Source organism: Carcharhinus amblyrhynchos, chromosome 23 (assembly GCF_965287045.1).
Source record: "Carcharhinus amblyrhynchos chromosome 23, sCarAmb.v2.hapA, whole genome shotgun sequence".
In the NCBI taxonomy this organism is placed as follows: Eukaryota; Metazoa; Chordata; class Chondrichthyes; order Carcharhiniformes; family Carcharhinidae; genus Carcharhinus; species Carcharhinus amblyrhynchos.
This window is the reverse complement of record NC_137346.1, coordinates 2,405,112-2,430,232: the sequence shown is the minus strand read 5'-3', so window position 1 is coordinate 2,430,232 and position 25,121 is coordinate 2,405,112. Positions and strand designations below refer to the sequence as shown.

Genomic DNA, 25,121 nt, shown 5'->3' with positions numbered 1-25,121 from the left:
CTAAATCCTGCCTGGCCTGTAACAATGCTGGAACTGATGCTAAGCATTTCCTGAAGCGCTTTGCACTGCTGACAATTTTCAACTATTGGAAAATGTTTTCCACTAATAATGTCTCTTCAGTAATTTGCGCAGTTCTGAGACTTTTCATTCTGAGTTGGAAAGGATTGTTGTTTAACATAAATTGTAAGGGTTTGTGTGGTAAAATCATTGATGTGGCAGAATAGGAGGAGGCCATTTGACCCATCGTGCTTGTGTCAATAGTGGTCATTCATGGATCAGGAACAACCATCCTATTTTCCTGCTCCTTTTGTCCATGCTGAATTGCTCCAATAAATCAATCTGAGTCAGTCCACATGATTCAGATGCCAAAATAATTGAATTATTGATGGTATCATGTGTATTTGTAAAGCTGTGATTGAGAAACAGACAACTATTTTATGCCAATCAGTCAGTTTCTCAATCTCAAAGTTTACTTTTGTGTCTGTCCCTGTCCAGAAGTGCCTGACATGCCCTCTCTGTCTGTGTCTGTGTCTCCACCTCTCTGTCTCTGTTTATGTGTTTATCTCACTGTGGGTGTGTTTCTCCCTCTCTGTCTCCATATCTGATGATGCATTTTTCTTTTTGTGGATCCATTTGTGAAAAATGGTCTTTGGGATATCTGTCCAGCAGAGAGAGAGGCGCCGTCCCAGTGAGGGAGCGAGGGAGCGAGGGCCCAGACTGCGCCCTCCCAGTGAGGGAGCGAGGGCCCAGACTGCGCCCTCCCAGTGAGGGAGCGAGGGCCCAGACTGCACCGTCCCAGTGAGGGAGCGAGGGCCCAGACTGCGCCCTCCCAGTGAGGGAGCGAGGGCCCAGACTGCACCCTCCCAGTGAGGGAGCGAGGGCCCAGACTGCACCGTCCCAGTGAGGGAGCGAGGGCCCAGACTGCGCCCTCCCAGTGAGGGAGCGAGGGCCCAGACTGCACCCTCCCAGTGAGGGAGCGAGGGCCCAGACTGCACCCTCCCAGTGAGGGAGCGAGGGCCCAGACTGCACCCTCCCAGTGAGGGAGCGAGGGCCCAGACTGCACCCTCCCAGTGAGGGAGTGAGGGCCCAGACTGCACCCTCCCAGTGAGGGAGTGAGGGCCCAGACTGCACCCTCCCAGTGAGGGAGCGAGGGCCCAGACTGCACCGTCCCAGTGAGGGAGCGAGGGCCCAGACTGCACCCTCCCAGTGAGGGAGCGAGGGCCCAGACTGCACCCTCCCAGTGAGGGAGCGAGGGCCCAGACTGCACCCTCCCAGTGAGGGAGCGAGGGCCCAGACTGCGCTGTCCCAGTGAGGGAGCGAGGGCCCAGACTGCGCTGTCCCAGTGAGGGAGCGAGGGCCCAGACTGCGCCCTCCCAGTGAGGGAGCGAGGGCCCAGACTGCGCCCTCCCAGTGAGGGAGCGAGGGCCCAGACTGCACCCTCCCAGTGAGGGAGCGAGGGCCCAGACTGCGCCCTCCCAGTGAGGGAGCGAGGGCCCAGACTGCGCCCTCCCAGTGAGGGAGCGAGGGTCTGGGCTGTTTTTTGGACGTTGCTGTATTTTCTGCGTTGGTAACCCTGGCTGATGTAATAGCCGTTAGTTGCTGGCTCTCTCACTGTGATCAGCATTCCTTCACTTTTGTTTTCCTGAATCACAGATGTTAAAGTATACTTTTTACAATGCTGTTTCTGTAAACCAGAATATTCCTGAATTGTCACAGATCCAATGGAATTTAAATGCACCATATTAAGGAAAGATCTATAAATGGATTGGAACTGAATTGTTGTGACTTTGTTCAGAGACTGGGTGGGGCCACAGTAGGAGTTTGCAGAAAGTTTACATTTAAAATCCACAAATAGTACGCAGTGAATGAAAGGGAGCGAGTCACTGTAGCCTGATACTGTGTGGTCTGTCTGTATTTGTTAGTGTCAGCTCTTGTGTATGTACAGTACACAGTGGGTAAATTCACTCTGAATTCCAGATTTGGTACTGCCAGTTTCAGAGTGTTTCGTTGTTATTGCACATGGCACCAAAAGGCAAGGGTTCAGTAGAAAGACTTGCATTTCTATAGTGCCTTTCACCACCTCAGGACGTCTCAAAGTGCTTTTCTTCATTAGCTGTAGGGTAGGAAATGCGGCACTTGATTCATACACAGCAAGCTCCAACAAACAGCAATGAGATAATGACTAGGCCATCTGTTTGAATTGTGTTGGTTGACGGATAAATGTTCGACAGGCCGTGATGGTAGGACTGCCATCTGTGCCAGCACGGTGGCCTGGGTCCTCAGTGCCTGCTGAGGGAAGTAGTCAGACAGTTTTCTGAGTGTGTCTGTAGAAGGATCTTCTCTGTGTCTGCAGCACTCATTCTGAGCTCTGTCTGAGTGTAACTGGGTGTATCCACATGCAATGAAATGAGCCCTGGAGGAAGATTCTGAGGCGAACAGTTTGTGGTTTGTGGAGTTTTGTGATCAGCTCCGTTCCTGGAAGCAAAGAAACTAAAAATGACTGGTTCCAGTCTGGTGTAACCTATGTGGTATTACAAAATATTTATAGCACAGAAACAGGCCATTCAGCCCTCCTGGTCTATCCCATTGCTCTGGGAAGATAGCAAATACAACTCCTTTATTCAAAAAGGAGAGTCAAAAAGCAGGAAACTATTTAGCCTAACATCTGTCAGAGGGAAAACTGTGGAAGTTATTATGAAAGCTGTTATGGCAGGGCACTTAGATAAATTCAGTGCAATCAGGCAGAGTCAACATGGTTTTGTGAAAGTGAAATTACATTTCACTAATTTATTGGAGCTCTTTGAAGGAGTCACGTGCTGTGAATAAAGGGAAATGGGTAGATGGATTGTACTTAAAGTTCCAGAAAATATTTGATAAGATGACACATCAAAAGTTATTGCAGAAAATAGAAGTTGATGGTGGGCAGGATAACACTTTGACATGTATTGAAGTTTAGTGAGCTAACAGGAAACAGTAGCATAAATGGGTCTTTTCTGGATGTCGAGATGTTATGAGTGGTGTGCCACATGGTTCAATGATGACCTTAAATTAATATAAATGACTTAGTTGAAGGGACTGAATTTGCCGATGACACGAAGAGTATAATGTGAGCAGATATGAAACTGCTCATTTTGACAGGAAGAACCTGGGTTCAGTTCCGGCTTCGGGTCACAATCTGTGTGGAATTTGCACATTCTCTCCCCGTGTTTGCGTAGGTTTCCTCCAGATGCTCTGGTTTGTTCCCATAGTTGAGTGTTGTGCAGGTTAGGTGGATTGGCCATGCTAAAATACTCCTTAGTGTCAGGGGGATTAGTAGGGTAGATACATGGGGTTACGGGTATAGGATTCGGATGGAGTTGTTGTTGGTACAGATTTGATGAGCCAAATGGCCGCCTTCCTATCGTTTAGGGATTCTACGATTCCATCTAAATGGTGAAAGATTTCAGAGCCCTGAAGTGCAGAGGGATCTGGGTGTCTGAATGCATCAATCACAAAATGTTAGTATGCAGGTACAGCAAGTTCTTAGCAAAGCTAATATAATGTTATCACTTACTGCAAGGGGAATGGAATACAAAAAAGGGGAGATAAAAGCAAAATACTGCAGATGCTGGAATCTGAAGCAGAAAATGCTGAAAAATCTCAGCAGTTCTGACAGCATCTGTGCAGAGAGAATAGAGCCAATGTTTCGCGTCTGGAAGACCTTTTGTCAGAGCTAAAGACAAAGAAAATAGGAAGGTTATGCTTCAGTTCTACAGGGTACCAGTGAGAGCACACCTCGCTGTGTATAGTTGTGGTCTCCATATTTAAGGAAAGATGTAAATGCATTGGAAACAATTATCTCTCGTAAATCCCAGCAATAAACGGGTTGTCTTATGAGGAAAAATTCAAACAATGAGGTTTGTATCCACCAGTGTTTAGAAAACTAAGAGGCAATTTGATCAAAATCTTTAAAATGCTGAGGGGGATTGACAGGGTGGATGTGGAGAGGCTGTTTCCTCTCATGGGGGAATCTAGAACCAGGGGCCAGTGTTTAAAAGGAGTTACTCGGTTAAGGAGATGTGGAGAATCTTTTGTGATTTGTGTGTTTATGCATCACATTAATCTCCTCACCTCCTATTTTTTCAAACCCTAACCCCATATCCCTCTATTTCTTTCTCCATCAGATCTTTGTCCACCTTCCCCCTAAATGTATCTCTACCGTGTGATTCAGCAGCCGGCCACTCAGCCCGTCATATCTGCTGTGCGGTTCACTGAGATCGTGACTGATATGATAGCCTTCAACTCCACTTTCCCTCTGTTATCCTCATAACCCTTGATTCCTTTACTGATCAAAAAAAAATACCTATCCCAATGTTTTGATTAATTTTTATGTCCATATGAACTGGCCTTTTAGTGATTTGTGTGTCTGTGGTGATTGTCCCTTTGAGGGCAACTCAACAGACGAGGGTCACCTGGTCTGAGGGGCTGGTGGGGACCGAGAGTGGGTCATCCCCCCGCTTTGGGCTCAAGCCATCTGAGGAGACATGGAGGGACTGCTGGGATGGGTGGGCAGCTGCGGGGGGGGGGGGGGGGGGGGGGTGGCTGTTAGCCTGTGTTCAGTTTTTCCTCATTATTAAAAACCCTTGGTGTTGCTGATGAAGTCTGTGAGCGTGCATCATTACATTAGCAGTAAGGATGGGGTGGATTATTGGTGACATTGCCTCTGGCCAGAGTATCTTTTTCCATCAAAGTCTGAAGAAAAGAAATACTCACCCGAATGTCTGCCTCGGAGCGAACAGACCCACTTAAGATGTTTAGGTATTGCACAGATCCTGAGGGATAGCCCTGGAACAGACCCGAACTGGCCAACGCGATTGGAGGTTTAGAAATGTAAAGAAAAAAAATCAAGAGAGACTAATCTTCAGAGGCAGGAGTTATGATTTTGAGTTTAAGGAAAAGTGGAATTTAAAAAAAGACAAGTTGCTACAAAATCCCTTTTAAAATAGAACAAAAAGAGCAGAGCGCAGTGTTTTGAGTGGAACAGAAGTTCCCCAGGGAGGTATGTACCCTTCCCCAGAATCACGGGGGTAAGTAAAGACAGTGAAGGTATGGGGAGAAGAGAACTCTCCAACCTGTCTGAAAGGAAAAAGGTAGAGTTTTAAAAAGCAGTGGTCCCAAATGGACAGGCTGGAGCCTGCAACAAAATTAACAAAACAAATAGGCCCATCAACAGTAGAAAAAAACACATTCTCGGGCAGCAAAGGGAAGAAAAGGCTGCAGAGAGATCAGTGGGAGGGATTTTTACCAGTAAAAAAAGGATGCTCTAATAGTTTTCAAAACAAAAAATCAGTCAGGATTTGTGCAAAGGCTTCAAAAGCGCAGGAAAAACAGAGAACTATTAAATAAATAAATGAAGACCCAGGGAGAGGAGGGCACCGTGAGACCCCCCCCCCAGGAGGGGAGGGCACCGTAAGAGACCCCCCCCCCCCAGGAGGGGAGGGCACCGTGAGAGACCCCCCCGGGAGGGGAGGGCGCTGCGAGACCCCCCCCCCCCAGGAGGGAAGGGCATCGTGAGACCCCCCCGGGAGGGTTGGGGGGGGTGCTTGCCGTGAGACCCCGGGGCTGCCAGCTCCTAGTTTTTCCTCATCAATAAATGTCCTTTGTGTTCCTGATCGAGTCTGTGAGTGTGCATCATGATAATATCTGTATCCCTTGGCTCCTCTGCCTTCTTCCAAATTCTTTATTTTCTAAGGAGTATTTGGCCTCCTTAGTATTGCAACCAAACCATTTCACTTCATACTTTATTAATATCATTTTCCAAACGTAATGGCTAGTGTGCTGCATCCCTGGTATCACAGTGCCTGCAAGCTTGCTCTTTTCTGGTAGATATTTTTACATATTATACACACACACACACACACAGAGACCCCCACACACACACACACACAGACACACACACACACACAGACACACACACACAGAGACCCACACACACACACAGACACACACACAGACAGACACACACACAGACAGACACACACACACACACACAGGCACAGACACACACACACACAGACACACACACACACACACACACACACACAGAGACCCCCCCACACACACACACACACAGACACACACACACAGACACACACACACAGACACACACACACACACACACACACACAGACACACACACACACACACACACACAGACACACACAGACAGACACACACACACACAGACACACACAGACACACACACACACAGACACACACACACACAGACACACACACACACGCACACACAGAAAGGGTATCCATAGACCAAATAAAATCTGGTGCTATGTCCCTGAAGGCAAGAAGAATAGGAGGAGTTGGCGGGGGGGGCAAATTACCATGTGGTGTGAGCAAAATGTGTGTAGATGTAGAGGGACTGGGTTTCTGAATTAAACACCTATCCAAGCTTCAGAAATCACTGCCAAAAATGTATCCACTGAAATTTCTCCCTGCTGATACAATTATTTCCATCTTACCCTCAGCCAATCGCTGGGACCTGGGCTAATTCCTTTTTGAAAAACTTTATACTTTTCACTTTTGCTCCCCCTCCCTTTTTTATCTCTCCCTCCCTTTTTCGCTCCCCCCCCCCCCCCTTTTTCACCCCCCCTCCCTTTTTCACCCCCCCTCCCTTTTTCGCTCCCCCCCTCCCTTTTTCACCCCCCCTCCCTTTTTCGCTCCCCCCCTCCCTTTTTCACCCCCCCTCCCTTTTTCACCCCCCCTCCCTTTTTCACCCCCCCTCCCTTTTTCACCCCCCCTCCCTTTTTCACCCCCCCTCCCTTTTTCGCACCCCCCCTCCCTTTTTCGCACCCCCCCTCCCTTTTTCACTCCCCCCTCCCTTTTTCACTCCCCCCTCCCTTTTTCACCCCCCCTCCCTTTTTCACTCCCCCCTCCCTTTTTCACTCCCCCCTCCCTTTTTCACTCCCCCCTCCCTTTTTCACTCCCCCCCCTCCCTTTTTCACCCACCCTCCCTTTTTCACTCTCCCCCCTCCCTTTTTCACTCTCCCCCCTCCCTTTTTCACTCTCCCCCCTCCCTTTTTCACTCCCCCCCTCCCTTTTTCACTCCCCCCTCCCTCACTTTCTCAGCCTCCTGGAATGTACACGATCTAACACTTATTTTCCTATTCCTGTTCTCTTTGCAAAATCATTCATTCTCACTTAGCCCTCCTCCTGCCTCCTGCCCTCTGTCTCTTTCCAACCTCTCTGTCCTCCTTTCTTTCACCCTCTTTTCTCCCGCCCCCTCTCTCTGCCCTGCTGCCTGTGGATAATCAGGGAGTATGCATCATCTGTGCTACCCTGGAATAATGCACAATATTCTTTGCTCAGATTGACTTCTATATCATTGTGTTGGTTCCTCAGTCCCGCCACCCAATACACTGTCTGCAAGGCCCCTTCCAATGGAAGTGTAGCTTTGATCCAAGGCCCTTTCTCACTGCACGGGAACAAACTACAGAGTGATAAATACCAGTCTTCAGTGATGTTGCTTAATTGTTGTTCAGGACAATGGAGAAAATGCTGCTGTTCTTCTTTGAAATATTACTGCCAGAGCTTCTAACTCCACCCAAAAGAGGAGACAGGGCCACGGGCTCATTGTCTCCTCTGAAAAACGGCATCTCCAACAGTTCAATTCTTAGGTACAGTACTGGCATGGACGGTCTGTCACTGTGTAACACTGAGGTACAGTACAGGCATGGACGGGTCTGTCGCTGTATAACACTGGGGTACAGTACTGGCATGGACGGGTCTGTCACTGTGTAACACTGGGGTACAGTACTGGCATGGACGGGTCTGTCGCTGTATAACACTGGGGTACAGTACTGGCATGGATGGGTCTGTCGCTGTATAACACTGGGGTACAGTACTGGCATGGACGGGTCTGTCGCTGTATAACACTGGGGTACAGTACTGGCATGGACGGTCTGTCACTGTGTAACACTGGGGTACAGTACTGGCATGGACGGGTCTGTCGCTGTATAACACTGGGGTACAGTACTGGCATGGACAGGTCTGTCGCTGTATAACACTGGGGTACAGTACTGGCATGGACGGTCTGTCACTGTGTAACACTGGGGTACAGTACTGGCATGGACGGGTCTGTCGCTGTATAACACTGGGGTACAGTACTGGCATGGACGGGTCTGTCGCTGTATAACACTGGGGTACAGTACTAGCATGGACGGGTCTGTCACTGTGTAACACGGTACAGTACTGGTGGGCATGGGTCTGTCGCTGTATAACACTGGGGTACAGTACTGGTGGGGATGGGTCTGTCTCTGTATAACACTGGGGTACAGTACTGGTGGGGACGGGTCTGTCGCTGTATAACACTGGGGTACAGTACTGGTGGGGATGGGTCTGTCTCTGTATAACACTGGGGTACAGTACTGGTGGGGACGGGTCTGTCGCTGTATAACACTGGGGTACAGTACTGGTGGGGATGGGTCTGTCACTGTATAACACTGGGGTACAGTACTGGTGGGGACGAGTCTGTCTCTGTATAACACTGGGGTACAGTACTGGTGGGGACGGGTCTGTCACTGTATAACACTGGGGTACAGTACTGGTGGGGACGGGTCTGTCACTGTATAACACTGGGGTACAGTACTGGTGGGGACGGGTCTGTCACTGTATAACACTGGGGTACAGTACTGGCATGGACGGGTCTGTCGCTGTATAACACTGGGGTACAGTACTAGCATGGACGGGTCTGTCACTGTGTAACACTGGGGTACAGTACTGGTGGGCATGGGTCTGTCGCTGTATAACACTGGGGTACAGTACTGGTGGGGATGGGTCTGTCTCTGTATAACACTGGGGTACAGTACTGGTGGGGACGGGTCTGTCGCTGTATAACACTGGGGTACAGTACTGGTGGGGATGGGTCTGTCTCTGTATAACACTGGGGTACAGTACTGGTGGGGACGGGTCTGTCTCTGTATAACACTGGGGTACAGTACTGGTGGGGACGGGTCTGTCACTGTATAACACTGGGGTACAGTACTGGTGGGGACGGGTCTGTCACTGTATAACACTGGGGTACAGTACTGGTGGGGACGGGTCTGTCTCTGTATAACACTGGGGTACAGTACTGGTGGGGACGGGTCTGTCTCTGTATAACACTGGGGTACAGTACTGGTGGGCATGGGTCTGTCGCTGTATAACACTGGGGTACAGTACTGGTGGGGACGGGTCTGTCTCTGTATAACACTGGGGTACAGTACTGGTGGGGACGGGTCTGTCGCTGTATAACACTGGGGTACAGTACTGGTGGGGACGGGTCTGTCGCTGTATAACACTGGGGTACAGTACTGGTGGGGACGGGTCTGTCGCTGTATAACACTGGGGTACAGTACTGGTGGGGATGGGTCTGTCTCTGTATAACACTGGGGTACAGTACTGGTGGGGACGGGTCTGTCGCTGTATAACACTGGGGTACAGTACTGGTGGGGACGGGTCTGTCGCTGTATAACACTGGGGTACAGTACTGGTGGGGACGGGTCTGTCTCTGTATAACACTGGGGTACAGTACTGGTGGGGACGGGTCTGTCACTGTATAACACTGGGGTACAGTACTGGTGGGGACGGGTCTGTCTCTGTATAACACTGGGGTACAGTACTGGTGGGGACGGGTCTGTCTCTGTATAACACTGGGGTACAGTACTGGTGGGGACGGGTCTGTCGCTGTATAACACTGGGGTACAGTAATGGTGGGGACGGGTCTGTCTCTGTATAACACTGGGGTACAGTACTGGTGGGGACGGGTCTGTCGCTGTATAACACTGGGGTACAGTACTGGTGGGGACGGGTCTGTCTCTGTATAACACTGGGGTACAGGGGGACGGGTCTGTCGCTGTATAACACTGGGGTACAGTACTGGTGGGGACGGGTCTGTCGCTGTATAACACTGGGGTACAGTACTGGTGGGGACGGGTCTGTTGCTGTATAACACTGGGGTACAGTACTGGTGGGGACGGGTCTGTCGCTGTATAACACTGGGGTACAGCACTGGTGGGGATGGGTCTGTCTCTGTATAACACTGGGGTACAGTACTGGTGGGGACGGGTCTGTCGCTGTATAACACTGGGGTACAGTACTGGTGGGGATGGGTCTGTCTCTGTATAACACTGGGGTACAGCACTGGTGGGGATGGGTCTGTCTCTGTATAACACTGGGGTACAGTACTGGTGGGGACGGGTCTGTCGCTGTATAACACTGGGGTACAGTACTGGTGGGGACGGGTCTGTCGCTGTATAACACTGGGGTACAGTACTGGTGGGGATGGGTCTGTCTCTGTATAACACTGGGGTACAGTACTGGTGGGGACGGGTCTGTCGCTGTATAACACTGGGGTACAGTACTGGTGGGGACGGGTCTGTCTCTGTATAACACTGGGGTACAGTACTGGTGGGGATGGGTCTGTCGCTGTATAACACTGGGGTACAGTACTGGTGGGGACGGGTCTGTCGCTGTATAACACTGGGGTACAGTACTGGTGGGGACGGGTCTGTCTCTGTATAACACTGGGGTACAGGGGGACGGGTCTGTCGCTGTATAACACTGGGGTACAGGGGGACGGGTCTGTCGCTGTATAACACTGGATTCAAATCTGTGGTTAAGGTAGGGCTTTTCTCCTTCCACTTTCCAGGGTCCTGGTTCAGGTTTGAAGAAGGCAATATCCTGCCTCCTCCTGCTCCAAGTCCTCCTTTCACGCCTGTGTGGCATTGTGCTGTCATTAAACCCTTGTTTTGTGATATTGAGCTGTTTTAAAATGAGAACTTCTTGATCAGAGTACCAATACTTTTGACTCTGTGACTCACGCACGCATGCGTGCACATTGAATTTATTCCTTAATCAGCAATTGTGGATAACAGGAGTTTTTTTCCCTATCCAGTCTCTGTTTCGTTTCTTCCTTGTCCATCTGCCTGGCTGACAGATGTTGTACTGATACTGCTGCTTTCGCAGTTAAATCCAGTGTGTCTGTTTCCAGTTAGAATAAATTCCATCTCCATCAAACACTCCCAGGACAGGTACAGCACGGGGTTAGATACAGAGTAAAGCTCCCTCTACACTGTCCCCCATCAAACACTCCCAGGACAGGTACAGCACGGGGTTAGATACAGAGTAAAGCTCCCTCTACTCTGTCCCCCCATCAAACACTCCCAGGACAGGTACAGCACGGGGTTAGATACAGAGTAAAGCTCCCTCTACACTGTCCCCCATCAAACACTCCCAGGACAGGTACAGCACGGGGTTAGATACAGAGTAAAGCTCCCTCTACACTGTCCCCCCATCAAACACTCCCAGAACAGGTACAGCACAGGGTTAGATACAGAGTAAAGCTCCCTCTACACTGTCCCCCCATCAAACACTCCCAGAACAGGTACAGCACAGGGTTAGATACTGAGTAAAGCTCCCTCTACACTGTCCCCCCATCAAACACTCCCAGGGCAGGTCCTGCACGGGGTTAGATACAGAGTAAAGCTCCCTCTGCACTGTCCCCATCAAACAGTCCTGCTGCACTGCTGTAATGTCCATTTTTCACACAGATAGGATTTCCCAGGCTAAGTTGGAGATAATTTTATTGTGTTGGTGATTCCCACTTTCTGGATTGAGACTTTGTACAACTCATTTCCATTGGGAACTTTTGAGGGCTGCTGGATGATGTGGTGTTAAGTCCCAGGTAGATGTGGAAGATTCCACAGCACTATTGGAAAAGCAGCAATCAAATTCCTCTCATAACCCCAGGCCAGTATTTATCCCTCGATTTTCTACATTTCAACAGTGCCAATATTTCACTTAATGTTTCATTGATTGTTTTATATTTTGGGATGCCCTGGGCTGTCAAAGGCGCTATAGAAATGTCAGTTTGGTCTCTGTTTTGAGAATGGAGTTGAGTATCTATGTGCTTTGTGATTGCTGCTTTGTATGTGTGGATTGTGAGTGCCCTGAGACACCTATTGTCCCTTTCTGTGTGTTCTCAGTAATTTAGATGTCTTTGGATTATATTTCGGCTGCAATTGTTTCCGACCCTTAACCTCAGCCACTCTTCCGAGTTTGGAAGCAGAATTCCACATACTTCTTCAATCCTGCCTTTCTATTTGCTCCCTCCCTCTACCCACTTTCACCTTTACTTCCCTTCTGTCTCTTTTCATCTTTTTCTTTTCCCACCATTTTTCCCATGCCCCATCCCCAATCTTTCTGTCCCCTACATCCTTCCATGTCTCTCCCCTTCCCCCTCCATCTCAACGCTCCCTGTTCCTTCCATCTCTCCCTCTCCTCCTCCCTCTCCCTGTTCCCTCCTGCTTAAATCTCCCCTTTTTTCTCTCTCCCTCTCTGCCCCCCCACCCCCCCACCTTCCACCCTTTCCCTCTTGCCCTCCACTGCCTTCCCTCTCGATGCTCCCTTTTAAAATATACTGCTTTAAATGCAGTATCTTTTGTTGATTACATTAGAACATAAGAAATAGGAGCAGGAGTAGGCCATCTAGCCTTTCGAGCCTGCCCCGCCATTCAATAAGATCATGGCTGATCTGAAGTGGATCAGTTCCACTTTCCCGCTTTCTCCCCATAACCCTTAATTCCCTTGTCTATCAAAAACCTATCTACCCGTGACTTAAGTGTATTTAGCGAGGTAGCCTCCACCACTTCAACGGGCAGAGAATTCCAGAGATTCACCACCCTTTGAGTGAAGAAGTTCCTCCTCAACTCCGTTCTAAACTGCACCCCCGCCTTATCTTGAGGCTGTGCCCTCTAGTCCTACTGTCCTTTCTGAGCGGGAAGAATCTCTCTACCTCTACCCTATCCATCCTCTTCATTATCTTATACGTCTCTATAAGATCCCCCCTCATCCTTCTAAACTCCAACGAGTACAGACCCAGTCTATTCAGCCTCTCCTCATAGCTCAACCCCCTCAACTCCGGTGTCAGCCTAGTGAACCTCCTCTGCACTCCCTCCAAGGCCAAAATATCCTTGCACAAGTGCGGCGACCAAAACTGCACACAGTACTCCAGCTGTGGCCTCACCAGTGCCCTGTACAGTTGCAGCAAGACCTCCCTGCTTTTATATTCTATCCCCCTCGCTATAAAGGCCAGCATCCCATTCGCCGCCTTGATCACCTGCTGCATCTGCAGACTGGGTTTTTGCGACTTGTGCACAAGGACCCCCAGGTCCCTCTGCACCGTAATAATAATTTTATTGTTACTTAATAATTATTATTAAATAATGATATTAAATAAACATGCTCAGTAGAACTTATTTTTGTCTCGATCCATTCTGAAGTTCATGAAATGTATCAAATATCCATATTATAATTTGCGGTATTTGTCTATTTCAGTGGAAGATTCTGTTTACCTGCATCTGTGCTCTGGGTGTGGGTGAAAATCAACTCTTCCCTGGCCACTTGTTACTAAAAGCTGATCTAAGTGACCCTCTGCCTAGCATCTGTTATAATCACACACAAACTCACTCTCACAGCAATCTGTCTGTCTCTCTCTCTCTCACATGCGCGCACACACACACACACAAACTCTCTCACTTACACACGTACAGAAACTCTCTCTCGCTCTCTCACTCACACATACACACACATGCGCACACAAACTCTCTCACTTACACACATACAGAAACTTGCTGTCTCTCACACACGCGCACACACACATACACACACAAACCCTCTCACTTGCACACGTACAGAAACTCATTCTCTGTCTCTCTCTCTCGCACACACACTCTCAAACCCTCTCACTTACACACGTACAGAAACTCGCTCTCTCTCTCACGCACGCATGCACGCACACACACACAAACTCTATTTTTGGCAGATAAGGCAAAAGAGAATCCAAAGAGATTCTACAGTACATAAAGGTCGAAAGAGGGAGAGAGCAGGGCCCCTTAAGGGTCAACAAGGTCATTGATGTGCAGATCTACAAGAGATGGGTGAGATCCTACATGAATATTTCTCATCAGTATTTATCGTTAAGAAAAGCATGGATGTTAGGGAACTTGGGGAAATAAATAGTGATGCCTTGAAGAGTGTCCATATAACAGAGAAGGAGGTGCTAAGTCTTAAAGTGCATCAAGCTAGATAAATCTATCGGGATGAAGTATTTTCCAGGTTATTGTGGGAGGAAACCCCCAGCAGAGATATTTGAATCATCGATAATCATGGGTGAGGTGCCTGAAGATTGGAAAGTGGCAAATGTGCCTTTGTTTAAAAAGGGCTGCAGGGAAAAGCCTGGGAACTACAGGCCAGTGAGCCTCACATCTGTGGTGGGTAAATTGTTGGAAGGTATTTTGAGAGACAGAATCTACAGACATTTAGAGACACAAGGACTGATTAGGGACAGTCAGCATGGCTTTGTGAGTGAAAAATTGTGTCTCACAAATTTAATTGAGTTTTTTGAAGAGGTAACCAAGAAGGTAGATGAGGGCAGTGCAGTTGATGTTGTCTACATGGACTTTAGCAAGGCCTTTGACAAGGTACCGCATGGTAGGTGTTGTATAAAGTTAAATCTCACAGGATCCAAAACGGATACAAAATTGGCTTCTTGACAGAAGCCAGAGGGTGGTTGTAGAGAGTTGTTTTTCAAACTGGAGGTCTGTGACCAGCGGTGTGCCTCAGGGATCAGTGCTGGGTCCACTGTTATTTGTCATTTATATTGATGATTTGGATAATTTAGGAGGTATGGTTAGTAAGTCTGCAGATGATACCAAGGTTGGTGGCATAGTGGACAGTGAAGAAAGTTATCTCCAATTGCAACGGGATCTTGATCAATTGGGCCAGTGGGCTGACGAATGGCAGATGGAGTTTAATTTAGATAAATGCGAGGTAATGCATTTTATAGATTGAACCAGGGCAGGACTTACTCAGTTAATGGTAGGGCACTGGGGAGAGTCACAGAATGAAGAGTTATAGGGGTACGGTTTCATAGCTCCTTGAAAGTGGAGTCTCAGGTGGACAGAGTGGTGAAGAAGGCATTCGGCATGCTTGGTTTTATTGGTCAGAACATTGAATACAGGAGTTGGGACGTCTTGTTGAAGTTGTACAAGACATTGGTAAGGCCACACTTGGAATACTGTGTGCAATTCTGGTCACCCTATTATAGAAAGGATATTATTAAACTAGAAAGAGTGCAGAAAAGATTTACTAGGATGCTACCAGGACTTGAAGGATTGAGTTATAAGGTGAGGCTGGATAGACTGGGACTTTTTTCTCTGGAGCGTAGGAGGCTGAGGGGTGATCTTATAGAGGTCTATAAAATAATGAGGGGCACAGATCAGCTAGATAGTCAATATATTTTCCCAAAGGTAGGGGAGTCTAAAACTAGAGGGCAGAGGTTTAAGGTGAGAGGGGAGAGATACAAAAGTGTCCAGAGGGGTGATTTTTTCCACACAGAGGGTGGTGAGTGTTTGGAACAAGCTGCCAGAGGCAGTAGTAGAGGTGGGTACAATTTTATCTTTTAAAAAGCATTTAGATAGTTGTATGGGTAAGATTGGTATGGAGGGGTATGGGCCAAATGTGGGCAATTGGGAATAGCTTCAAAGTTTAAAGAAAAGGGCAGCATGGACAAGTTGGGCCGAAGGGCCTGTTTCTGTGCTGTAAACCGCTATGACTCTCACACACACACACACTTTCTCACACTCACACATACACACAAACTCCCACGCAAATACCCACATGTACAAATGCCTGCTCTCGCACACACAAACGCTCGGTCCCGCGTGCTCGTGCACCCACACTCTCGCTCACAAACACGCACGTACGTACCCACACGCAGTCTCTCTCACGTGTACTCTCACACGCACACGCACGCTCTCTCACTCGCACATGTACACAAACACTGTCTCACACACACATTCTTAATGTACTCTGGAGCTATACAATGGAGAAATGGTCATTATGTATTTGAGGAACCTTGTGTTGTGGGGGGTATTAGCTTTATTCAGTCACTCGGTAGGAGAGGTAGTCACAGAGACTGCTCTCTCCCAGCCAACCAGTCCTGATTGGTGAAGATTGCATTCCTTTTGCTGTCCATCACAGTGTTTTCTGTTGAACTGAGTTTATGAAATCTGGATCTTCTCATCAGTTTGGTTGACTTGAAAAATAATCCTTTAATATAGAATGGTCATAGAAGTGAAAGAGGCCATTTGGCCTATTAGGCCTGTACTAGCCCTTTGAAAGAACTGTTCCGTTAGACCCATTTGTAACTGTCTTAGAAATCTTCCCTCTTTATTCAAGTTACCATTGAACCTGCCTGCGCTGCTCTATCAGGGCATCACCTTCCACACAACTCACAGAATACAATATCCCCCTCTCTGTCCCTTTGTGTGTCTCTCTTTTTCTCTCTCTCTGTCTCTCCCTGTCTCTCTCCCTGTGCCTCTCTGTCTCTCTCTGTCCCCCCAGCTCTCTCTGTGTCTCTCATCCCGTCTCTCTCTTCCCCAACCCCGCTTCTCCCCCCTCTCTTTCTCTCTGCCCCTCTCTCTTTCTCTCTCTGTCCCCCTCTCCCTTTGGCCCCCCTGTGTGTCTCTCTCTGCCCCCCTGTGTGTGTCTCTCTCTGCCCCCCTGTGTGTGTCTCTCTGCCCCCTGTGTGTGTCTCTGCCCCCCTGTGTGTGTCTCTCTGCCCCCCTGTGTGTGTCTCTCTCTCTGCCCCCCTGTGTGTGTCTCTCTGCCCCCCTGTGTGTGTCTCTCTCTCTGCCCCCCTGTGTCTCTCTCTCTGCCCCCTGTGTCTCTCTCTCTGCCCCCTGTGTGTGTCTCTCTGCCCCCCTGTGTTTGTCTCTCTGCCCCCCTGTGTGTGTCTCTCTGCCCCCCTGTGTGTGTCTCTCTGCCCCCCTGTGTTTGTCTCTCTGCCCCCCTGTGTGTGTCTCTCTGCCCCCCTGTGTGTGTCTCTCTCTCTGCCCCCCTGTGTGTGTCTCTCTCTCTGCCCCCCTGTGTGTGTCTCTCTCTCTGCCCCCCTGTGTGTGTCTCTCTCTGCCCCCCTGTGTGTGTCTCTCTCTGCCCCCCTGTGTGTGTCTCTCTGCCCCCTGTGTCTCTCTCTCTGCCCCCCTGTGTGTGTCTCTCTGCCCCCCTGTGTGTGTCTCTCTGCCCCCCTGTGTGTGTCTCTCTCTCTGCCCCCCTGTGTGTGTCTCTCTCTCTGCCCCCCTGTGTGTGTCTCTCTCTCTGCCCCCCTGTGTGTGTCTCTCTCTGCCCCCCTGTGTGTGTCTCTCTTTCTGCCCCCCTGTGTGTGTCTCTCTCTGCCCCCCTGTGTGTGTCTCTCTCTCTGCCCCCCTGTGTGTGTCTCTCTCTCTGCCCCCTGTGTGTGTCTCTCTCTGCCCCCCTGTGTGTGTCTCTCTCTGCCCCCCTGTGTGTGTCTCTCTCTGCCCCCCTGTGTGTGTCTCTCTGCCCCCCTGTGTGTGTCTCTCTCTCTGCCCCCCTGTGTGTGTCCCTCTCTCTGCCCCCTGTGTGTGTCTCTCTCTGCCCCCCTGTGTGTGTCTCTCTCTGCCCCCCTGTGTGTGTCTCTCTCTGCCCCCCTGTGTGTGTCTCTCTGCCCCCCTGTGTGTGTCTCTCTCTCTGCCCCCCTGTGTGTGTCTCTCTGCCCCCCTGTGTGTGTCTCTCTCTCTGCCCCCCTGTGTGTGTCTCTCTCTCTGCCCCCCTGTGTGTGTCTCTCTCTGCCCCCCTGTGTGTGTCTCTCTTTCTGCCCCCCTGTGTGTGTCTCTCTCTGCCCCCCTGTGTGTGTCTCTCTCTGCCCCCCTGTGTGTGTCTCTCTCTGCCCCCCTGTGTGTGTCTCTCTCTGCCCCCCTGTGTGTGTCTCTCTCTCTGCCCCCTGTGTGTGTCTCTCTGCCCCCCTGTGTTTGTCTCTCTGCCCCCCTGTGTGTGTCTCTCTGCCCCCCTGTGTGTGTCTCTCTCTCTGCCCCCCTGTGTGTGTCTCTCTCTGCCCCCCTGTGTGTGTCTCTCTCTGCCCCCCTGTGTGTGTCTCTCTGCCCCCCTGTGTGTGTCTCTCTCTCTGCCCCCCTGTGTGTGTGTCTCTGCCCCCCTGTGTGTGTCTCTCTGCCCCCCTGTGTGTGTCTCTCTCTCTGCCCCCCTGTGTGTGTCTCTCTGCCCCCCTGTGTGTCTCTCTCTCTGCCCCCCTGTGTGTCTCTGTCTCTCTTCATTATTTATGATGGAAACATTTTGTTTCACAAACTAATTTCTAACCCATGCCGTGTGGACCCAGGTTGAGATTAGTATTGTGTAGAGGGAGGCAGCACTGATCCCCGGGGATCACTCTCCCCATTCAGACAGCCGTCTGATCGCTGCCACACACTGAGAGACGGCCGGAGATCCCACCCGGCTGTTGACCGAGGGCAGAGGCTCAGCTTTTGGTTTGTGTGTGAAAAATGCCCACTTTGTGCGGAGAGAGAAAACCGGCCAAGAGAAAGATACCAGGTTTCTGCCCATGGTTTCTGTGCATTGCTGCCCCCCCCCCCCCCCCCGCCCCCCCCCCCGCCAGGGTCACTGCCCCAGGCACCCCGAGATCTGTCCGCACCGAGATCGCTGTGTGTCCCCCGCCCCCACACTAACGGCTCGATCACTGGCCAGCCCCGTGACGGCGGCCCTCCACCCTCCCACGGATTGTTGCCCCCCCCCCCGAACCAAGCCCAGCCCAGCCCGCCCCGATCTCTCCAGCAACCTCCCACCCCCCGCCCCCCCGCAGTCCAGACCCAAAAGGTGGGGAGCTGGTCTGAACCCCGCTGGAGTGAAATCCTCCTGGGGGGAGAGGGGGGGGGTCACTGACCCGGAGACGGAAATCCCAGGCCCATTAATCACATTTAAGTTGCAGGGAAGTGATTATTTTAATCATTTCCAGCGTGTACTGGAAATCCGGGGCTGGGGGACACTAATGGGGTGTGAACCTCCTGAATTGGCCGCATGGGATAAAAATGAGGGCGGCGGTGGGAGAATCGGGGCCGCGGTGTGTGTGCTGATGGAGCTGATCTGATTTATTGTTGTCACATGTATCAGTATACAGTGAAAAGTATTGTTTCTCGCGCTTTATAGAGACAAAACATACCGTTCATAGAGCAGGAAAGGAGAGTGTAGCCTATCACGTTGTTGGAGGGTTTAAAGCTAAGGGAATGGCCATGGATTTTTAATGATTGAATTTCTTTGTCTAGGCCCAAGGAAGTGAAGGGATCCGATTGGCCATGGAGAGCGCGCTGACGGCTCGGGATCGGGTTGGAGTTCAGGACTTTGTCCTGCTGGAGAATTTCACCAGCGAAGCTGCTTTCATTGAAAACCTGCGCAAACGCTTCAAGGAGAACCTCATCTACGTGAGAGCATCTTCCGTTCAACCTGATTTCCCCAAATACCCCCCACCCCCTCGACACACCTACCCATCCTCCCCACATTCTCGAGCCCCATCTCCCCCCCCACCCCCCTTATCCCCAACTCTTGTCCCCTCTCCCCCACACATCCCCTTTCCGTCGTCCCTCTGGGGGCAGTGCCTCTGGGGGTGTTGCTGCATTCAGAGGCTGCTACATGAATGCAAATAGTTGTTATTTTGGGGCTGGTGGGTTGACGCTGCCCTCTGCTGGTCTCTCCACAGACGTACATCAGTTCTGTCCTGGTCTCGGTCAATCCCTATAAGGAGCTGGAGATCTACACCAAACAACACATGGAGAGATACAGAGGAGTCAATTTCTACGAAGTCTCACCTCACATGTAAGTGCGGCCGACTGGAACAGTATTTGACAAGTGAGCTGGCAGCTGTAGAGCCGCTGAAATATTTACAGCTGATCCACTTCTCGGTGCTCATGATCCTGACACGACACAGAGCTGGATGGGGCACGTGGGGGTGATGGGGGTGGGGGAACTGGGTGGGTTGGTGTTTGGGATGGTGGGGGAGAGGGGGTTTTAGGGGAAGCAGGGTGAATGAGCCAAGAGGTCGGGGTGCGGGGCGGGGGGTAGTGAGCCAGGAGCAAGGGGAGAGTGAGCTGTGGGGGGGTGGGGAGAGAGTGGGCCAGGAACTGGTTGGGGGGGTGGGGAGAGAGTGGGCCAGGAGCTGGAGAGCTTACGGGTTTACCGAAAGGTAGTAGTGATGCGGGGTGAGGTATGGCTGCTCTTCCAACAAGTACATCAGGCTAGGGACTACATACCGGAAGGTGGGATTAGGATCAGTGTCTGGTGACGGGCTGAATGGCCTCCTTGTGTACAGTGGGTTTTGCTGATTCTGTGATCAGGCTGGGGGCCGATGGGAGTTTATTTCCCAGATGGAATGTCTGTGTGGCACCTTGGACTGTGCACCATGTGGAAACGTGTAGGTTATTGTTAATGATCTGAAATGGGTGATAAACCCGGTCAGAGCCACAGAGATAACGTCTCAGCTCCTTTCTGAAATAGTGCCATGGAGCTTTTACATCCTCCTGAGAGGACAGCCAGGATCCTGTGACTGTGCAGCACTCCCTCGGTATTGTGAAGGTGCGTGTGTGCCGAGTGCACAGTCCTGTGGTGGGGTTTGAACCCACAGCTGCTGACTGAGCCGTGGCTGCCCTGCCTGATCCTGAATGAGGGGAGAATGCAGCCAGTGATTAACTCGACCGGTCAGTGTTTAATCTCTTTAAAATGGGCTCTGGATGGGGCCATCGCTGGCTGTAGTTTTATGGGGCTGATTCAAAGGGCAATTAAGAACCAATCACAACAGTCACATTTATGGCCAAGACTGTGTGAGCACAGCAAGATTCCATCCCACTGGGTTGTTTTGTGACAATCTGATCATTTTATGGTTACCTTTAGTGAGACCAGCTTTTCATTTCCAGTTTGTAAATTTGATTTAATTAGCATGGCGCCCTGGTGGCCCTGCACCCTCCACCACTCTCCAGAGAGATTTGGACCAAATAGAAAAATGGGCTGAAAAATGGCGAATGGAATTTAACGCAGACAAGTGTGAGATGTTGCACTTTGGAAGGACAAACCAAAGTAGAACATACAGGGTGAATGGTAGGAGTCTGAAGAGTGCAGTTGAACACAGGGATCTGGGAATACAGGTACAGAATTCCCTAAAAGTGATGTCGCAGGTGGATAGGGTCGTAAAGAGTGCTTTTGGTACATTGGCCTTTATAAATCAGAGTATCGAGTATAAAAGTTGGAGTGTTATGGTAAGGTTGTGTAAGGCATTGGTGAGGCCGAATTTAGAGTATAGTGTATGGTTTTGGTCACCTAGTTACAGGAAGGATGTAAATAAGGTTGAAAGAGTGCAGAGAAGATTCACAAGAATGTTGCCAGGACTTGAGAAGCTGAGTTACGGAGAGAGATTGAATAGGTTAGGACTTTATTCCCTGGAGTGTAGAAGAATGAGGGGAGATTTGATAGAGGTGTATAAGATTTTGATGGGTATAGGTAGAGTGAATGCAAGCAGGCTTTTTCCACTGAGGCTAGGAGAGAAAAAAAACCAGAGGGAATGGGTTAAGGGTGAAAGGAGAAAAGTTTAAAGGGATTCTTCACACAGAGAGTGGTGGGAGTGTGGAATGAGCTGCCGGATAAAGTGGTAAATGTGGGATCACTTTTAACATTTAAGAAAAACTTGGATGGGTTCATGGATGAGAGGGGGTGTGGAGGGATATGGTCCAAGTGCAGGTCAGTGGGACTAGGCAAAAAATGGTTTGGCACAGACAATAAGGGCCAAAAGGCCTATTCCTGAGCTGTAATTTTCTGTGATTCTATGTCTAACTCAGTGGGAGTAACGAAATGGAGCTCAGTCTTTGTGCTGTGCTCGCTGGTGTGAGAATGTTCCGGTGCCTCCTGATTCTCCAGGGCTCTGACCTGTTGATTATTTACAGCAGTTTTGGAAGGTTGCTTGGAGGTGGAGGCTGGTTATGTGGGTGTGATGTGTTTCACAGGTTCCGGAACTTTCCTGTAAGACAATTGTTCCTGAATGGGAAGAAGGATTTGGCACACTTACAGAATTGTTAGGGAAAATTCCAACAGCAGCTGAAAACTTTGGTGTAAGCTGATGGTATCTCACGAGCTAATAGTGTGGGAGATTGGTAGAATGTTAAACACTGGTCAAGAAAACTTGCCTTTTGTGTCATTCCTGGTTACAATTTGATTACAAATTGCAATTTGGTAATACAGAACTTGTAATATTGCCAAAAAAAATAGTGCTTATTAGGTATGCTTGGAAGGAAAATTGATAAATTGATATTGTATGGGAAGAGTTGGGAAGTGGACTTGTTTGTTAGTTATAGGATGTGGGCATCACCCATCTCTAATTGCCCTTGTTAGGCCATTTCAGAGGTCATTTAAGAGTCAACCACATGACTGGGGCTTGGAGTCACATGTAGGCCAGACAGAGTAACGACGGCAGATTTCCTTCCCTAAAGGGACATTAATGAACCAGAGGGGTTTTTACAACTGTGGTTTCATGGTAATTAAACTTTTAATTTCAGTTTTGTTTCTATTGAATTAAAATTTCATCATCTGTCATGGTGAAATTTGAAGCTGGGTATTGCCCTGGATCGCTAGTCCAGTGACGGTATCACTATACCACCCCTGATGACATTGCCATGGAGAATGCATCAGTTAATGGAGACTGACAGTTAACCCCTAAGCTAATTTGAGTTTATTTGTTTGGTATATAAAAGAGATACCAAGCATTGTTTGGAATTTAAACCAGTTTGACTCTGATCGAGGCAGTGTTCTACAGAATAAACCACCGAATGGTTGTCACATGTTGTTTAGTTGAATAGGAGCAAGGTGTGTACATGTTCTTTCTATCACAAAGAACAAGGTCCTGTGTATTAATATGTGAAGCTTCCAGTACCTACGTGCCACACTAACATAAAACTTCAACCAAAAATATGTCTTTTCAGTCATGCAGGATTTGATTTGAACTGAATCATGATATGGGGGAACATCTTCAGATCCTGAGTAGGACCGTGTAGGTCCTCTTTCCCCTTTTATTCATTCATGGGGTGTGGGCATCACTGATTAGGCCAGCATTTATTGCCCATCCTTAATTGCCTTTGCAAAGGAGACAAAGGAATGTTGAGCTCTTTCTTGCTGCTCCAGCCCTGGAGGTGTAGGTACACCACAGTGCTGTTAGGGAGGGAGGTGTAGGTACACCACAGTGCTGTTAGAGAGGGGATTCCAAGATTTTGATTTAGCAGCGGTGAAGGAATGGTGATGTATTTCCAAGTTGGAATGATGAATAGCTTGGAAGGGAACATGTAGGTGTGGTATTCCCATGTGCCGACTGCCCTTGTCCTGGGTTTAGAATGAGTCTTGCTGCACTGTATCCTGTAGATGGCACACACACAGCTGCCACTGTGTATGAGTAGTGGAGAGAGTGAATGTTGAGGGTGTTGGATGGGGTGCCAGCCAGTGGATTGTTTTTCCTGGATAGTATTGACTGTGTAGCATTGCTTATCTCAGTTCATCTGTTGCTGAAACCCTCCTCTATATCTTTGTCCCATGTAGATTTGATTAACCAGTACCCTCCTGGCCAAGCTCCCACTGTGTACCCAGGAACCTCAGCTCATTTTATATTCCTGCCTGCTCTTAATTCACATCAAGTACCAGTCACCCACCACCCCCTGAGCTCACTGATCTACATTGGCTCCTGGTTTGGCAACCTTTTTCCTTGTTTTCAAATCAGTCTGTGACCATCCCTCTCCCGAACTCTATCACCTGCAACGTTGCAATGTCCACCCTCCTCCAATCCTGGTTTGTTGGGTATCCCTGATCTTAATTGCTTCACTATTGATGGATGTGGCTTCAGCTACTGAGATCCCAAGCTCTGGAATTCCTTCTGAAAACTCTTCACCTCTCTCTCCTCCTCTAAGCTCCCCCTCAGTATCTTCTTTACGTGGCTTGGTGTTCGTTTACGCCTGACCATGCTCCTGTGAAGCTCCTTTTGAATGTTTTTCCATGTTATGGATGGTTTTAATATTGACCTTGTTGAGCGCGCTCGCATCTGCTCTTCTCTATGGCCATCGGATTTCACAAGCTCATTTTGATTTGATTTGATTTATTATTGTCACATGTATTAACAAATAGTGAAAATTATTGTTTCTTGCGTGCTAGACAGACAAAGCGTACCGTTCATAGAGAAGGAAACGAGAGAGTGCAGAATGTAGTGTTACAGCCATAGCTAGGGTGTAGAGAAAGATCAACTTAATGCAAGGTAGGTCCATTTAAAAGTCTGACAGCAGCAGGGAAGAAGCTGTTCTTGAGTTGGTTGGTACGTGAACTCAGATTTTTGTATCCTTTTCCCAAAGGAAGAAGGTGGAAGAGAGAGTGTCTGGGATGTGTGGGGTCCTTAATTATGCTGGCTGCTTTTCCCCGAGGCAGTGGGAAGTGTAGACAGAGTCAATGGATGGGAGGCTGGTTTGCGTGATGGATTGGGCTACATTCACAATCTTTTGTAGTTCCTTGCAGTCTTGGGCAGAGCAGGAGCCCATACCAAGCTGTGATACAACCAGAAAGAATGATTTCTATGGGGCACCTGTAAAAGTTGGTGAGAGTCGTAGCGGACATGTCAAATTTCCTTAGTCTTCTGAGAAAGTAGAGGCATTGGTGGGTTTTCTTAACTATAGTGTCGGCGTGGGGGGGACCAGGACAGGTTGTTGGTGATCTGGACACCTAAAAACTTTAAGTTCTTGCCCCTTTCTACTTCCTCCCCATTGATGTAGACAGATGTTCTCCTTTACACTTCCTGAAGTCAATCTTGCACATTTTGTTGACATTGAGCCCTCACTCTGACCTAAACTGTGGTGGGCAGGCAATTTCAAGCTGAAAGTTAGTTGTTGCCTTTGTCCAGCGATCTGACTGAAGGCAGTACCGTCCTGGGATCTGTCATTGCTGGCCTGTGTTGTATTGGGCTGAGGCAGCAGCAGTATCTGCGCTAAACACATCCCCTGTGCAACGTTGCAGTCGACACTTGTCTCCTGGGGAAGGAAGAAGGGAGGAATCAGCCCTGAGTCAAACCTGTTGCTTTCTCAGCTTCGGAGGTTGGGCTCCAGAGTGACACCCCTATTGCCAAGTATCAACTGTCTGGGCTCACACCTGGCCAGGGGCCACACAAAAAACTAAACTACATCAGCCTCTGCTTTGACCCCATCTGGAGTAAATGTGTT

At 49.3% G+C, this 25,121-nt stretch overlaps 1 protein-coding gene across 2 annotated transcripts in view; it reads left to right on the top strand.

Annotated features, from left to right (window-relative positions):
• Positions 1-25,121, top strand: part of LOC145357395 (unconventional myosin-Ic-like) — a 145,970-nt gene that overhangs the window by 65,985 nt on the left and 54,864 nt on the right. For both annotated transcript variants that reach the window (XM_080210718.1, XM_080210717.1), the window contains exons 2-3: positions 19,164-19,319; positions 19,595-19,710. In XM_080210718.1, coding sequence (XP_080066844.1) covers positions 19,194-19,319; positions 19,595-19,710 — 242 coding nt within the window. In that variant the 5' untranslated portion in view covers positions 19,164-19,193. The remainder of the gene's footprint in view (positions 1-19,163; positions 19,320-19,594; positions 19,711-25,121) is intronic.